The sequence below is a fragment of the Prionailurus viverrinus genome, chromosome C1 (genome assembly GCF_022837055.1).
Source record: "Prionailurus viverrinus isolate Anna chromosome C1, UM_Priviv_1.0, whole genome shotgun sequence".
In the NCBI taxonomy this organism is placed as follows: domain Eukaryota; kingdom Metazoa; phylum Chordata; class Mammalia; order Carnivora; family Felidae; genus Prionailurus; species Prionailurus viverrinus.
Window position 1 is genome coordinate 27471100 of NC_062568.1, and position 17513 is coordinate 27488612.

Sequence of the window (17513 nt, forward strand, 5' to 3'; positions counted from 1 at the left end):
CTGTTCCTACTAGTTTCAATAGTCTCTTTGGAGGGAAAAGCCTTGGATTATGCCTGGTCCCTTCTTCAATACAAATCGTTGCTACAAGATAATACAGAGTTAAGTATATACCTAATTTAGTAAAATCTCACAATAACATCCTTGATTAACCACGTGATCCTTACAAAATTTATAAACCTATAAATTCCAACACCTTTTTTTTTTAGTTTACACTAAGACTAAAGAATGCTTCCCAATATAACTGATATTAAGAAGGATGCCTGGAGAGATGGAGGTGGGAGTGGGGCGGGAGGTGAGGGGGAGAAGACCATAGTGAAAGAACAATTTAACACACTTCTTCCATTTCCACCTTTATCCCAAGAGAATTTAAACGTTAAGGGAAAAAATGGAGGTAGAATCTGTGACTCCAGAATAAGCCACAAAGAAACAAAAGACGCTTAATTTGCAAACTGTTTTAACCTACCCTTTCAAATAATTTTTCAAGAAGGATTTTTTTTTTAAATCCACAGAATCTTTTGCTGTATCCAGGCGCAGCTGGATCTCATCTCACCCAACACACCCCACCTCCATACACATACACACAGCGTTACCACTCTGAGTCTCTGTACCAAACCAACCATCTCGGGAAAAATTAAATCATGAGGATCATTTCCTAATCCTTGCTGAAAAATACTTATAATTCTTTTTCCCACAGGAAAATTAACTATTCTAACGGGATTGTCGAGGGAAGGGGGGGTGGTGCTCATTATCATGCAGCTTCTCATTCTCCATAAGGAGGAAAATGGCAATAACTTCCAACAGACAACTGCTCTTCTACAGTAACCCCGGCTAGAAACTAAAAAATAAACAAAAATACCAGTCTCTTGAGGCATTTACATGAATATAAAACTGAGGCACTTTACTTTGCAACAACATAGCCCCTTAAAAATCCTCCAGAGCTTGGGGGAGGGGGTGATCCATCAATCCCCCCCACACCCCTGCCATATCGGGGAGCAGGATTCTGTCAAATGGAAAGAAACACTCTCCGCCTCCACCGCCATCCCGAACACTGACGGGTACCGAGTGCGGGGGCGGCCGAGGGCAGAAGAAGCGAAGAGGCGGGGACACGACACATACACCGCAACGAGGACTGATTCATGGCTTTTTAAAATGTTTTAAAGCTACAATTTCCTCCAGCCGGAGGTTTCTCACCAATTCACCAGACCCAGCTCCCACCCTATTCTCCCCCTCCCCCGCCCTCGAGGGCTTAGCTAGGCTGGGTCCCCGCCGCGGCCCCAGCCCCGCGTGCCCTGCGCCCCCAAGCGCGGCCCCCGGCCCGGGGATCCCCCACGCGCTGCCCACCAGAGGCCCGACGCGCCCAGGCCGGGACGTGCTTCACACCTGGATGTAGTTGTTCTCGCAGTAATCTGCCACCCTTTCCAGATTCGTGTAACTGTCGAAGAGGGCCCGGCGGCCCCCCGGGATTTCCTCCTCCAGCAGCATCTGCAGCTCCGCCATCTTCACATCCTCCTCCTCCTCATACAGACCGCAGAGGTAGCGGCAGCAGCAGTGCCTGGGAAACCCAAGACTGGGAGAGGAGGAGCAGCGGCGACCGCGGCGGCGGCAACTCGCGAGGAGCGAGAAACACCCCCCGCGCGCGACAGGGGAGGGGGCAGCAGAACGGGGGCGGGGCGCGAGCCGACGGACTCCGAGGACGGTCACCGCGGCGACGGACGGACGGGCGCGCGCACGCGCGCTCCCCTCCCTCCGCCCCCGGGCGCCCGAAAAAGATTCCCACCCTCCGCCGCGCCGCCCGCCCCTCCCCCACTTTCGGCGTTTCCTAGCGACCGCGGGAGTGGGGGCCGGGAAGCGCGCGGGAGTCGGGCGCGCGGTTAACCCTTCGGCCCCCGCAAGTTGCGTGGCTCGCTAAGTGTCTCCGGCGGCTTTTGTTGGTCCGAGTGAACGCGCTACCCGGCTCTGCTGTCTTCCCGCCCGCGCCCTCTTCGACTCCCCTTGGCGTTATTCTCAACCTGAGGCCGAACTCCGTGGTCATTGGACTGAAGGATAGCAGCCCACAAAAGTTCCGTGCAGCTTTAAGTGCGCCTTGCTTTCCATTTTTCTCTTCTTCCTTGACCTTATCCATCCTCTTTGGTACAGATAAGTAAATTCCAGTTTCATAATCCCGTATTTCCTGCACCCAGGCTTTTTTGCGCTTATTTGCCCACTAAAGCTATCGCCCCCACCCCCACCCGGCCAGGTTAGTCTCCGTTCGGCTCTCAATTCCCTGTCGCCTGGACCTCAGCTTTTTGTGCTTGCCCTCTCCATGATTCTCTTCCTCACTGACATCCTTTTCTGTCATTTCTCTGGTTCAATTCCACGCCTTTTTTCTTCGTGGATCCAGTATTTAAAGTTCTGAAAATGGTTTTGCTGATGATAATTTTCTTACTCACATGGCTGCTACATGGATAAGATAATAGTATGTGTGAAAGCACTTTGAAAAACGTTAAATGCTACAAAAATTCAAGGTAAATCATTTTGATTTTCGGAGTTACTCTGTTCTTGTTCCCCACATACTGTGAATCTTGACTACTCCACACAATGTAATCTTTTAAAAAACCTAAAATTTTAAAAACCTAAAATATTAGACAACTGCTGAGTTGCCCATGACCTTAATTTATACCGTGGTAAATCAAGGTTGACTACATTTGCAGTTTAGAACAGGATCCATTATTTCAGGTCTCGTTCTTGCTTTTTGTGATATCTTTGTCCTTCTACGGTGATTCCCCCGCCACCTTTTTTTCCCAGATGCTGGGGCAAACTATATTATACTTCCTTGAAAAATCATTTGAATGTTATGCCATCCCAAATTTTTGGAGCAATCTCTGGTGTTATTATATTGGGTGTATGATATACACATTAGCAAGTTATTTTGAATTTTCAGTGTGGAACCCAAATTAAAGAATACTGAAAATGTCCAGTCTATCTAGTTTTATTCTTACATAACCACTTCAAACATTTTTTTTCATGTTTTTTTATTTATTTTGAGAGAGAGACAAAGCATGAGCAGGAGGGGTAGAGAGAGAGGAGAGAAAGAGAGAATCTCAAGCAGGCTCCAGACTGTCAGCACAGAGCCAGACTTGGGACTGGAACCCACAAACTGAGAGATCGTGACCTGAGCTGAAGTGGAGTCCAATGCTTAACTGACTGAGCCACCCAGGTGCCCCAAACATCTTTTGCTTTAGTGGTTCTCAAACTTAAGTATAAGGAGCTTGTTAAAAATGAAAGTTGTAGCGTCACACTCTAGGGATTCATTAGAGAGCAGTAGTGATGGAATGGGATAGTTACTTAAATGACACATAAACTTGCTTCAAGGAATAAAATAGTATGAATAATCAAGTGAATAAAACAAATTGGATGAAACTTTTGTTTCAAACCTGAGTAAATCAAAAGGCAAGTGTTGAACTGTAATAAGCCCACCAGGTGAAGTTAAGTGGTAAACGGACTCTTTCCCCATTATACTTATTTCTACCTAGCATTCTTTCAAATACTTCTTAGCAATTAATCCAATAAACAGATCTCCCTGAGGGATAATGGTTATCCTAGGAATCACTGCCTGAAAATACTGGTACTTTCTTAAATTGACTGGTGACAACCTCTTTGGATCTTCTTTATCTGAAAAAACAAAGGTTTTAACTCAGGTATGTTGTTCTCAGACTTCAGCATGGAATGGAATCACTTTGGGGGCTTGTTAAAATACAGGATTGTGGGGCGCCTGGGTGGCGCAGTCGGTTAAGCATCCGACTTCAGCCAGGTCACGATCTCGCGGTCCGTGAGTTCGAGCCCCGCGTCAGGCTCTGGGCTGATGGCTCAGAGCCTGGAGCCTGTTTCCGATTCTGTGTCTCCCTCTCTCTCTGCCCCTCCCCCGTTCATGCTCTGTCTCTCTCTGTCCCAAAAATAAATTTAAAAAAAAAAAAAGTTGAAAAAAAAAATACAGGATTGTTGGGGGCGCCTGGGTGGCTCAGTCGGTTAGGTTTCCGACTTCGGCTCAGGTCACGATCTCACGGTCCGTGAGTTCGAGCCCCGCGTCAGGCTCTGTGCTGACCGCTCAGAGCCTTGAGCCTGTTTCAGATTCTGTGTCTCCCTCTCTCTCTGACCCTCCCCTGTTCATGCTGTCTCTCCCTGTCTCAAAAATAAATAAACATTAAAAAATAAAAAAAAAAAATAGAGGATTGTTGGGGCATCTGGGTGGCTCAGTTAGTTAAGCATCCAACTTCGGGTAAGGCCATGATCTCATGGTTCCTGAGTTCAAGCCCTGCCTTGGGCTGTAAGCACATAGCCCACTTAAGATCCTCTGTCTTCTCTCTTCGCTCCTCCCCTGCTCGTGCCTGTGCTCGCTCGCGTGTTCTCTATGTTAAAAATAAACATTAAAAAGAATTTTTAAAAAATAGGATTGCTAGCACCCACCCGCAGAGATTCTGATTCAGTTGGTCTGACCCAATTTATAGTTCTGGCCCAGGTAATGCTGATGAAATGGCCCTTCTGGCTCTGAAGGTGTATGATTGTAATTTCTGGCAGCTGGGAATCACCACTAAGCAAGGAGCTTTTAACACTGAGCAGACAATTAGGAATCACCTCACACTTTTCAGAATGGCTAAAATCAACAACACAAGAAACAACAGGTGTTGGCAAAGATGTGGGAAAAAAGGAACCTTTTTGTACTGTTGGTAGGCATGCCAAGTGGTGCAGCCACTGGGGAAAGCAGTATGGAGTTTCCTCAAAAAGTTAAAAATAGAACTACCTTATGATCCAGTAATTGTAGTATTGGTACCCAAAAAGTACAAAAACACTAATTTAAAGGGATAGTATACCCGATGTTTACAGCAGCATTATTTACAATAGGCAAGATAGGGAAGCAACCCCAGTGTCTATCAATTGATGAATGGATAAAGATGTAATACAAACATACACGCAATGGGATATTATTAAACCATTAAAAAAAAAAAAGAATGAAATCTTGCCATTTGCAATGACATAGATAGACCTAGAGAGTATAATGCTAAGTGAAATAAGAGAAAGACAAATAGCATATGATTTTACATGATTTTATTCATGTGTGGAATTTAAGAAATAAATCATCCAAGGGAAAAAAAAATACAAACCAAGAAACAGAGTCTTTAAATTATAGGGAACAAGCTCATCGTTACCAGAAGCATGGTGGGTGAGGGGACAGATTAAATAGATGATGGGGAATAAGGAGTGCACTTGTCCTGATGAGCACCAGTTGATATATGGAACTGTTGAATCACTGTATTATACACCTAAAACTAAGATAACACTGTGTTAACTAACTGGGATTAAAATAAAAACTTAAAAACCACTCAGCAGAATCTAAGGATCCAAATATTTAGATAGATATCAGCTGCCACCATGATAATTTAAGCAAAAAGGAAGACAACTAGAAGTTCTATAAAAATATATGTATCGTGTGTATATATATTATCTGAGTGGTGGGATTATAAGAATTTTTGATTTCATCCTTTTCCTAAAATAAACATGGATTACTTTTCTAAGAGTCCAGTGAAACTATTATCTCCCAAAATTAGAGCAAATATTTTTATTAATACTGCCCAAGCTTACATTTTTAAATTTTTAAAATTTTTTTAAATATTTTTATATTTTATTTTTATTTTTTAATGTTTATTTTTGAAAGAGAGATAGAATGTGAGTGGGGGAGGGGCAGAGGGAGATTACAGGACTAGAAGCAGGCTCCAGGCTCTGCACTGTCAGCACAGAGCCCGACTTGGGGCTCGAACTCACAAACCATGAGATCGTGACCTGAGCCGAAGTCAGATGCTTAACCAACTGAGCCACCCAGGCACCCCCATTTTTTTATTTTTGAGAGAGAGAGTGACAGAGAGTGGGCAGGGGAGGGGCAGAGAGAGAGGGAGACACAGAATCTGAAGCAGGCTCCAGGCTCCACGCTGTCAGCATAGAGCCTGACTTGGGGCTTGAACCCACGAACTGTGAGATCATGACCTGAGCTGAAGTTGGATGCTTAATCGACTGAGCTGCCTAGGCGCCCCCCAAGGTAACATTTTTAAAGCAATTTTATCATCAGCTTGATTAAAAGTAAGCAGTATAGATTTTTTTTTTAACATTTATTATTTTTAAGAGAGGAGAGAGAGAAAGCAGGGGAGGGGCAGAGAGAGAGGAGGGCAGAGGATCTGAAGCAGGCTCTGTGCTGACAGCAGCTAGCCCGATGTGGGGCTCGAACTCATGAACTACAAGATCATGACCCAAGTCGAAATCGGACTCTGAACTCACTGAGACAGCCAGGTGCCCAAACGTTTTTTTAAAAATGTTTATTTATTTTATGAGTGAGAGAGAGAGAGTGTAGGGAAGGGGCAGAGAGAAAGGATCTCAAGCAGTCTCTGCACTGTCAGCACAGAGCCTGATGCAGGGCTCAAACTCACGAACCCTGAGTCATGACCTGAGCTGAAATCAGGAGTCACATGCTTAATCTACTGAGCCATCCAGGCACCCCACTGATTCAAAGTAAGCATTAAATATTCCTGGATTTTTTACATATTAATCCAGTCATACCAAGTACAGTTGATTCTTTTAAAAATCGAATTGCAATCCTTCCTTCTTACTTCCCTCTTTCTTTCTTTCTTTCTTTCTTTCTTTCTTTTTCTTTCTTTTCTTTTCTTTTCTTTCTTTCTTTCTTTCTTTCTTTCTTTCTTTCTTTCTTTCTTTCTTTTTTTCTTTCTCTTTCTCTCTCTCTCTTTCGTAAGCTTCACACCAGCACAGGAACTCAACACAGGACTTAAACACAGGACTCTGAGATCAGGACCGGAGCTGGTATAAGAGTTGGACACTTAACAGATTGAGCCCCCCAGGTGCCCCAAATTGCAGTTCTCTATAACCAATAAATTATAACTTGGCTTTGGCCAAAACTTTAATCCTCATTACCGTCTCTGGAAATAAATAATCTTGTTTTACATCATCTACAGATCTGATAAGCAAAACTTTCGGGTTCATCATACCCTCATGTTGAACAAATCAAGGCAAAAAAGAAGAGCCTGATGGCTTACCCTTATAAACGTCACTTAGTTGTTCAGACTACTGTTAGTATACAGTAGTCCCCTGTTACCATAGGGAATGCTTTCCAAGACCCCCAGTGGATGCCTGAAACCTTGAATAGTACTGAGCCCTACATATACTATTTTCTCCTATACAGACATACCTAGGATAAAGTTTAATTTATAAAGTAGGCACAGTAAGAGATTAATAACAAGTAACAATAGAACAATTATACTGTAATAAAAGGTATATGAATGTGCTATGTCTCTCTCAAAATATTTTGTTATACTGTACTCAACCTTAAGATGATGTGAGATGATGCCTATGTGATGAGATGAAGTAAAGTGAATGAGGTAGGCATTGCAATGTAGCAATAGGCATCTCCTTCCCGACTGCAGTTGATGTCTGGTAACTGAAACCACAGAAAGTGAAACTGTGGATAGCGGGAACGACTGTACCTTAAATTTGGCCAGTTCTAAATGGACCTTAAGGGATTCACAATTATTCAATATTTCATCATTGTAGTCATAAGACTGGTGAAAAAGTGTCAAATTCCTCTGCTGGAATAAAGACATACTATGTGGAATTCCTCTGATGTATATCATTCTAGTAACGGTATCCTTAAGTGAAGAAATTAAGGATTTGTTAATTTCTTAAGAAATTAAAGAAATAAATGTTGTTTAACTGAACTGTTTACATTGCTCATCTTACAACATCTATGAGACATACCCATTCACTCCAGACTTTCCACTCAGATTCTTTCTGCACACCACTGACATGCTAATTAACCATAACCATTGTTTTCACTATTAACTCTTTGCCCTGAAATTTTCTTTAAGTTTATTTATTTATTTTGAGAGAGAACTAGACAGTGCAAGTGAGGGAGGGGCAGAAAACAGAGGGAGAGAGAGAATCCCAAGCAGACTCCGTGCTGCCAGCTCAGAGCCTGAAATGGGGCTGGAACTCATGAAACCTCAAGATCATGACTGGAGCAGAAATCAAGAGTCAGACACCCAACCGACTGAGCCACCAACGCACCCCTCTCTCTTTTAAATGGCATCAACCTATCAGCTTTAGTATCCTTAATATTATTAAGAATGTCAATCAGTACTTAGTGTAAATGGATTTTCTCATAAATTTTTAAAATCTATTAAAGAGTAGCATCTATGGCACCTAAAGAATAAAACCAGCTGTTTCCTATCTGCACAAAGTATTTCCTGTAATAATTGTCCATTTTCCTCTTTTTACATTAAATGCTTGGAAACTATTAAATAAGAATGTCTTCCTTCTTCATGAAGATACTTTTGTGATGTTTTCCTTTTTTTTTTTTAATGTTTATCTATTTTTGAGAGAGAGCACGAGTGGGGGGAGAGAAGAGAGAGAGGGAGATACAGAATCTGAAGCAGACTCTAGACTCCGAGCTGTCAGCACAGAGCCAGACGCAGGGCTGAAACCCACAAACTGTGAGATCATGACCTGAGATGAACTCGGATGCATAACCAACTGAGCCACCCAGGTGCCCCATGATGTTTTCCTTTTTTACCTTGAGAAACTCAAAACTAGTTTTCTGGCTGCCATATGATTTTTTCAGGCAATACCAAGTTGGATATATATGTATACATATTTTATATATGTAATAACATATTTCAGTGAAGGAATATATATATTTCAATGAAATGTAAAACAATTCCTTTTTGTGCAATTATGTTTCCTGTTAGAGATATTACACAGTACATAGGAGAAATACAAACAGAGGGGTTTTTTTTAGGATTTTATTTAAATTCCAGTTTTCTTGCAGTGTAGTATTAGTTTCAGGTCCACAATATAGTAATCGACACTTCCATACATCACGCGGTGCTCATCACAAGTGCACTCTTTAATCCCCATCATCTATAGTTAAGAGTCTGTTTCTTGGCTAGCCTCTGTCTCTCTCTTTTCCCTTTGCTTGTTTTGTGTCTTAAATTCCACATATGAGTGGAATTTAATGTGGTATTTGTCTTTCTCTGACTTAGTTAATTTAGCATAATACTCTCATGCTCTATCCATGTCATTGCAAAAGGCAAGATTTCATTTTTTATGGCGAATATTCCATTATATACGTGTATATGTATATGTATCTATATCTATACACCACATCTTTATCCATTCATCAACTGATGGACACTTGGGCTGTTTCCATAATTTGACAATTGTAGATAATGCTGCTATAAATATGGGGGTACATGTATACATTTAAATTAGTGTTTTTGTATTTTTGGGGGGTAAATACCCGGTAGTGTGATTGCTGGATCGTAGGGTGGTTCTCTTTTTAACTTTCTGAGGAAACTCCATACTGTTTTCCAGAGTGACTGCACCAGGTTGCATTCCCACCACCAGTGCAAGAGGATTCTCCTTTCTCCCCATCATTGCTGACACCTGTTTTTTGTGGTGTTGATTTTAGCCATTCTGCCAAGTATGAGGTGATCATTGTAGTTTGGCTTTGCATTTTCCTGATAATAAGTGATGGTGAGCATCTTTTCATGTGGCTATTAGCCATCTGGATGTCTTTTTTGAAAAATGTCTATTCATGCCTTCTGCCCTTTTATAATTGAATTACTTGTACTTGTTTTTTTGAGTTGTATAAGTTCTTTATGTATTTTGGATACTAACCCTTTATCACATGTCATTGGCAAATCTCCCATTCCATAGGTTGCCTTTTATTTTTTAAGTTTATTTACTTATTTATTTATTTATTTTTAATTTTTTTTTTTCAACGTTTATTTATTTTTGGGACAGAGAGAGACAGAGCATGAACGGGGGAGGGTCAGAGAGAGAGGGAGACACAGAATCGGAAACAGGCTCCAGGCTCCGAGCCATCAGCCCAGAGCCTGACGCGGGGCTCGAACTCACGGACCGCGAGATCATGACCTGGCTGAAGTCGGACGCTTAACCGACTGCGCCACCCAGGCGCCCCATTAAGTTTATTTATTTTGAGAGAGACAGAGACAGCACAAGTCGGGGAGGGGCAGAGAGAGAGGAAGAAGAGAATCCCAAGCAGGGCTTGAACCCACAAAGTTGTGAGATCATAACCTGAGCCAAAAACAAGAGTTGGACGCTTAACTGACTGAGCCACCCAGGCGCCCCCCATCCTATAGGTGCCTTTTCAGTTTGTTGATTGTTTCCTTCACTGTGAAGAAGGCTTTTATTCTGATGTAGTCCCAAAGTTTATTTTTGCTTTTGTTTTCCTTGCCTCAGGAGACATATCTAGAAAGAAGTTGCTATAGCCAACGTTAAAGAAGTAACTGCCTGTGTTCTCTTCTAGGACTTTTATGGTTTCAGGTCTCACATTTAGGTCTTTAATCCATTTAAAATTTGTTTTTGTGTAGAGTGTAAGAAAGTAGTCCAGTTTCATTGTTTTCCAAGTTGCTGTCAGGTTTTCCCAGCACCATTTGCTGAGGAGGCATTCTTTTTCCCATTTGATATTCTTTCCTGTTTTGTCAAAGATTATTATGGGCTCATTTCTGCGTTTTCTATTCTGTTCCACTGATCTATGTGTCTATTTTTATGCCAGTACCATACTGTTTTGATTACTACCGCTTTGTGATATAACTTCAAGTCCAGAATTGTGATGCCTCTAGTTTTGCTCTTCTTTTTCAAGGTTGCTTTGGCTATTCAGAGTCTTTTGTGCTTCCGTGTAAGTTCTAGGATTGTTTGTTCTAGCTCTATGAAAAATGCCTTTGGTGTTTAGATAAGGATTGTATTAAATGTGTAGATTGCTTTGAGTAATATAGACATTTTAACAATATTTGTTTTTCCAATCTATGAGCATGGAATGTCTTTCCATTTCTTTGTTTTATCTTCAGTTTCTTTCATCAGTGTTTTATAGTTTTCAGAGTATAGGCCTTTCACCTCTTCGGTTAGGTTTATTCCTAGGTATCTTATTGTTTTAGGTGCAGTTGTAAATGGGAGTTTTCTTAATTTCTCTTTCTGCTGTTTGATTATTGTTATATAGAAATGCAACAGATTTCTGTATGTTGATATATCCTACAACTTGACTGAATTCATTTATCGGTTCTAGTAGTTTTTTGGTGGAGTTTAGGGTTTCCTATATATAGTATCATGTCATCTGCAAGGAACAAAAGTTTTACTTCTTCTTGCCAGTTTGATGCCTTTTATTTCTTTTTGTTGTCTGATTGTTGGGGCTAGGACTTCCATTACTATATTGAATAAAAGTGAGAGTGGACATACTTGTCTTGTCCCTGACCTTAGGGAAAAAGCTCTCACTTTTTCCCGATTGAGGATGATATTAGCTGTGGGCTTTTCGCATATGGCCTTTATTATACTGAGGTATGTTCCGTCTAAACCTACTTTGTTGAGGATTTTTATCATGAGTGGATATTGTACTTTGTCAAATGCTTTTTCTGCAAGCAGAGTTTATTTAAACAATTACATGGTTAATTGAGTTCCCATCCTTACCCCCAAACAAGAAAAAAAATTATTGGTGATTAATATGTTCATAGTATTTATATGCATTTTGGGGTTTTAATTACATTTAAGACTATCAGGAAATTTTAATACCAAGTGCATATAACTTGGGCATTTTAAACCTTTGAAAAAAATGTTCTGTATATACAGTCAAAAGATAAATGACTGGAATCTAAGCTTCACATTTTTTTCTAAGCTGACTCTATGCCCAACAGGGGGCTTAAACTTACATCCTAGAGATCAAGAGTCGCATGTTCCACCAACTGAGCCAGCCAGGTGCCCCTAAGCTTTACATTTTTAGGAAAGCTTTTCATCTGAACCCTGTGGTAGTGACTGATATAAACTTTTAGTTTTAGTAATATGAACTTTGGTCTCAATTTCAGGGATATTTAATGGCTAAAAATGTACTACAGTATTTTGTATGAGTATACATTTTATTATATAATTTTAAAATTATTGAAAGAAATACTAATCCTCTGAAATTAGTTTGTAAAAAAACAAAACAAAACAAAAAGACAACTCATTTTCAGAAAGTCAGTAGCTATGTTGCCCATGAATCTCACACATTCTTTGTTTCATTTTTATTGAAAGTCATATTTTTTGTTTCCTTATTATGCAAATTATAAATATACAGTATGGAGAATGGTATAATGAATACAAAATACCCATTAATTAGATATAACAATAGCTTCTATTTTACCTTATTTTCTCATAGTATTCTTTACTAAAGAATTTTAAGTATAACATGACATTGAAGAATGTTAAGCATATATAACATGACATTTAACCCCTCCTTTATTTTAGTATATATCTCTAAAAAATAAGGACATTTTGCTATGTAATCATAATATCCTTAGTGCACCAAACAAAATCAGTAATAATCCTCTCATACTATCCAATTCCGGTGAAAAATATTTTTAAGAAGAAATTATTCTAATAAAGACAAGGAATATCATATACCAGAATACAACCTGGAGGGATTTTACTTAAATACTTAGTAATATATAACAGTTTTCTTTCAGAGACAAAAAAATAGCTCCTCTCCTTGTGAAATATAAAAAGAGAAAAAATATTTTTTAAGTTTTTATTTTAATCACCAGGTGTTCATCAGAAGTGCACTCCTTAATCCCCATCGCTTATTTCACCCATCCACCTCCCCTCTGGTAACCATCATTTTGTTCTCTATAGTTAAGGAGAAAATAACTTCTTCCATTAAACTGTGAAAGTGGACAATATAAGCCTGAATTTTATTCATGGTAATATATCTCTGTGTATAGGTAAAACCACGGGGTAGACAGTTTATCTTGAAAGGTATATGTTTTTAAAGAATAAAAATTCGTCTGTTCTTTAGTCCTTACTAAAATAGGCTTTATGTATCCTGCCCTGCAAAAAACACTGAATTTCAGAGCTAAAACATAAAACAGGTAATAGTTCTTTCACAGCAGCTTACAAGTCAGTTCACAAAAATTGATTTCTAAAATTACTTTTGTTCACATTTTTGTTTAAATTATGTTAAAGATTTCATAAAACTTCAAGCCTCAAAATGTACTAACTGGGTTTTTATTACTGAAAACTATACAGTACTGACTTTCATTTAATAACATGAGTTGCTAACAGTTTTAAACGTACCAGTTGATTATGCATTAATACCATTAGAACCTCTTTGCTGAATATTAACTGATCTACAGTATGTATGATTTCCAACGCTTTATTAAGACAATCTGTTTCGGGGCGCCTGGGTGGCTCAGTCGGTTAAGCGGTTGATTTCCGCCCAGGTCATGATCTCACGGTCTGTGAGTTCGAGCACTGCGTCGGGCTCTGTGCTGACACCTCGGAGCCTGGAGCCTGTTTCGGCTTCTGTGTCTCCCTCTCTCTGACCCTCCCCCGTTCATGCTCTGTCTCTCTCTGTCTCAAAAATAAATAAACGTTAAAAAAAAAAAATTAAAACAATCTGTTTCTTGTCAGTGTCAGTAATGTAAATAAAGAGGTTATACTTTGACAAAATTGCTAATTAAATACCACAGTGCATTAGTAAGTCTTACTTATGCAATGCAAGGTTGATAAGAATAAGGATATTCCCTTTTTGAAAAATTTTTTAGTTTTTATTTATTTTTGAGAGAGAGAGAGAGGCAGAGCATGAGTGGGGTAGGGGCAGAGAGAGAGAGGGAGACACGGAATCCAAAGCAGGCTCCAGGCTCCAAGCTGTCAGCACAGCGCCTGACCCGGAACTGTAACCCATGAGCCATTAGATCATGACCTGACCTGAAGTCGGATGCTTAACCAACTGAGCCACCCAGGTGCCCCCAAAATAAGGATATTCTTGACCACTGATTGCTATGTTCATGAAATGGAATGTAAAAGAGCTTAACAGCAAGAAAAATTATTCATAATTTTGTCAAAGTAATTTTATGTAGCCTCTTGGAAAGAAAGGCGCAGAACAGAATAATTTTGATATTTTGAAATGGCAGGGAACACTGAATTTAACTACACTTAAAAATACATCAGCAGGATTTCTTCCTTCCTCCTCCACAGGAATTAACAATATATTTCTCACAGATTTCTGTTAGCTACTTCTATTATCTAAATGTCTACCCCTATGAATAAGTAAATGACTCATATCACTGAAATATTTCCTAGGATTTTATGCAATTTCACAGAAAATTTCCATTTTACCTTTAAGCTGAAAAATCTTTGGCAATAGTGATTAAAATACAGGAAAAGTAAAAGTTCCATCAGTGAAACGGAGGTTCAAGATGAGATTTTTACTGTATTAGAACACTTTTGCAACTTTAATATATATGCGTACTACGAAATTGCCTTTTTTAAAGTTTGGCATCTATTTATTGCCTGTTGTGTATATAATTTTAAAACAGAATTTTAAACCACTCAATGATAAATAATAAATAAAACATTAATGGGTATTTGCAAGGACAACTAGCATACAATCAGAAAGCATAGCTCTCAAAAATCACTGAGTCACGGCCCCATGCCATGTTAAGGTCAGATGTGTCCAGGGCTGGCTTCATGGGTTGCAAACAGTGCGGTCCCACAGAATCCCACTGTTCAGAGGGCCATATGCTTGGAGTATAATACTTTGAGGGCACTGTCATGAAATTCTTAAAAATTTTACTTTTCAATATGTGTTTTGTAAGTGGAGTCCCTTGGGATCATGTAGCATGCCTACCTTTCTTGACTCCCTGACAGGTTCTCAGTGACCAGCTCCCTGCTGCCTGGTGTCCTCGGCCCCACCTGACCTTTGTCTCCCTACCCTTGCTGGTGAGCAGTGCCATCTTTTGCTCAGGGCAGCAATAGGATTACATTAGCAGGGGAGTTGGTGAGGGAGGCCCACTTTTTGCCATGGTCATCCTCCAGTGGGGGCCTGGGGTGCACCCCCCCATAGGGAGGTCTGGGGTCCCACAAGCAGTTTGTTTGGAGCATCTTGAAGCAGGGCAAAGAAGCAGTCATTCCTGCCCTGGGCTGGCCACACACTACAGCATGTTCACTGATCAGGACTGTCTTGCCTACCCCTGATCCAGGTAAGTAATGCATCCTGGTGCAGAGTTCAATCCCTCAGGTGATCCCTTAGGGGTCACTCATCCACCATAGTTTCAAAGAGCAAGTCCATAGGAGGGGAGACTGACTTTGTCCCCAGCCAAGGCCTCGTATTTTCATTTTGCACTGGGTCCAACAAATTTTGTAGACAGGCCTAATTATGCCTCCCACAATCAAACTAAAAAATCTTTATAGACATCATAGAATGGACTGTGGGACATCTCTTTTCAAGTGTTGTTTGTTTTTAGGACACTATTATCCTGTTTCTCTCAGTTATCAATACATAGTACACTAATTTAGCCAGTTCTTTTTGCTTAGGGGCTTTTTCCTTTTTTAAAAATAATTCTTCCTTGAGAGAATAAGATGAAATAAAAAAGGAAATCAAAACATGTTTTTTTTTTAAAGTATAAGCCTGAGCATATTCCCATATAAAATAACCCTTCAATTTAAATTTCCCCCTTCTATATGGGGATTGGATTAGAAATTTCTATGGATTCTCTTAAATGTACCATAGTATTACCAAACCTATTAAGACTAAAGTGAATCAAAGCTAAAAAATTAATAGATCATACTTCTGACCTCAATTTAGTTAATTAGCTGTCTTCAGGGATTCTTAAATTACTATAAACATTAATTTTTAAAAACTGCACCACAGAGAAACTACAATACAAAACACATAGCTCTTTAGCAAGTATCTCAAAACTTCAGGTATCTATGTTAAAATTAAGTTAAGTAAAAGTCATAGTTGTTGTTACAAAAACTACCCCCTTCTTCCACTGCTTAATAAATCCACATTTTCAGAATTAAGGGTGAGAATTCCTTCCTCCTCAACTTCAGGTCCCCCAAATCTTACTATTCTTCTCTTGGCCCCTAATGTCCAAAATTGAGCTTGACAGACAAGGATATATGAAGTGGGGTAAAAGGAGGTCTAATAATGGTATCTGTCTAGCAGTGCTGGATTGGAGTTCAGGCCAGAAGGAACTTATGAGGTGTCTCTGTGCGTACACATGCCTGGCCACTGTAGAGAAGTCTCTTCTGGTTCTGAGTTGACCTATGATATCAACTGTGGTTTAGATTTAGATGATCCCAGGGAGACTAGATCAGTCTGGGGGTTAACTAAGAGATTTGGTCCAGAATTTCCCAACTTCTCAGGCCCTCCTATAAATCTTCTAGAAAAAACAGAAAATCGTAACAGACTCATTGTTCTACTTCAATCCAAAATTGCACCTTGGGTTTGAAACCAGATCAGTTTCTGATCATGGAGAGAACAAGATGACATTTATCTTGATGGGAATGCTGTGCTACAGTACTGCCCTATTGCTTGATTTGCCTTTTCCAAAATTACATAATTCCCACAGGGCACCATGCAGACAGAAATACTCCACAGTGATTCTTGTGATTAGACCCTATACTGGAAAAGATGAAAACCTCAGAGACAGACATAAAATTTATACACACATTAAGAAAGGTTGTCATGGCAACTTTGCTTGAAGATATGTATTTTTAAATCTAAGTAAATTTAACATTCAAAACACATTTGCATCTACCTCAAAAGTTCTGTATCAAGAAAAAATTTTTTTAAATTTCCCAATTGCTTCTAAAGCTACACCTCTTTGAAAGCTTAATAAAATCCTATGAATACAATAGCAGCATACTTAAGCACATTTCAGAAGGATAGGAGAAAAACCCAAAGTGAAAGCCCAATAATGTTACTAGTTCCAGAAGCCCTAAGCTTCTCCCTCTAAAATCTAAAATTGTGAGCAGGCTGGGGCGCCTGGGTGGCTGAGTAGGTTAAGTGACCAACCTCGGCTCAGGTCATAATCTCACGGTTTGTGGGTTCAAGCCCTGCGTCGGGCTCTGTGCTGAACACTTGCTCGGAGCCTGGAGGCTGCTTCAGATTCTGTGTCTCCTTCTCTCTCTGCCCCTACCCCACTTGTGGTCTGTCTCACTCTGTATCTCAAAAAAAGTGTAAAAAAAAAAAAATTAAAATTGTGAGCAGGCTATGCCATATAATCTCTACAAGGTCTTTATAGCCTCTAAAAATCAATTCTCTATTAGCTGAAGACCTTGCAACGCAAGCAACAAATCATGAAAGTTGAACACACCTAGTGCTGCCGTATAATTAAGCAACAATTCACACAAATGGCTACAATAAATATTTTCCCTTAACCTAGTCAAACCAATTCTTAATATTGTTTCATCTCACTCTGAAAGTTCTATTATTCTTTCTATTTAGCATCAATGTTGACAGTTTTCCTTGATAAGACACCTAGATTCTTCTCTTGCTCATACGCTAAAAAATACACAAATAATGGTTTACCTTCAACAGTTCCTTGTGCTTCTTCCCCCACTACAGCCTATAATTGAAGCCTTCCATGTTGTCATGTGATCATCTACAAGCTCCTTCCTAAGTTCCTTTCAGCGACTAACTTAAA

The 17513-nt window shown here is 39.9% G+C and overlaps 1 protein-coding gene across 23 annotated transcripts in view; it reads right to left on the reverse strand.

Annotated features, from left to right (window-relative positions):
- Positions 1-1719, reverse strand: part of ABI2 (abl interactor 2) — a 125520-nt gene extending 123801 nt beyond the window's left edge. For 7 of the 23 annotated variants that reach the window (XM_047872781.1, XM_047872779.1, XM_047872764.1 and 4 more), the window contains exon 1: positions 1381-1718. In XM_047872781.1, coding sequence (XP_047728737.1) covers positions 1381-1497 — 117 coding nt within the window. In that variant the 5' untranslated portion in view covers positions 1498-1718. Of the gene's footprint in view, positions 1-1380 lie in introns of all 23 variants that reach the window. The other 16 variants (XM_047872776.1, XM_047872774.1, XM_047872773.1 and 13 more) reach the window with 4 other exon arrangements.
- Positions 1720-17513: the final 15794 nt, after the last annotated feature.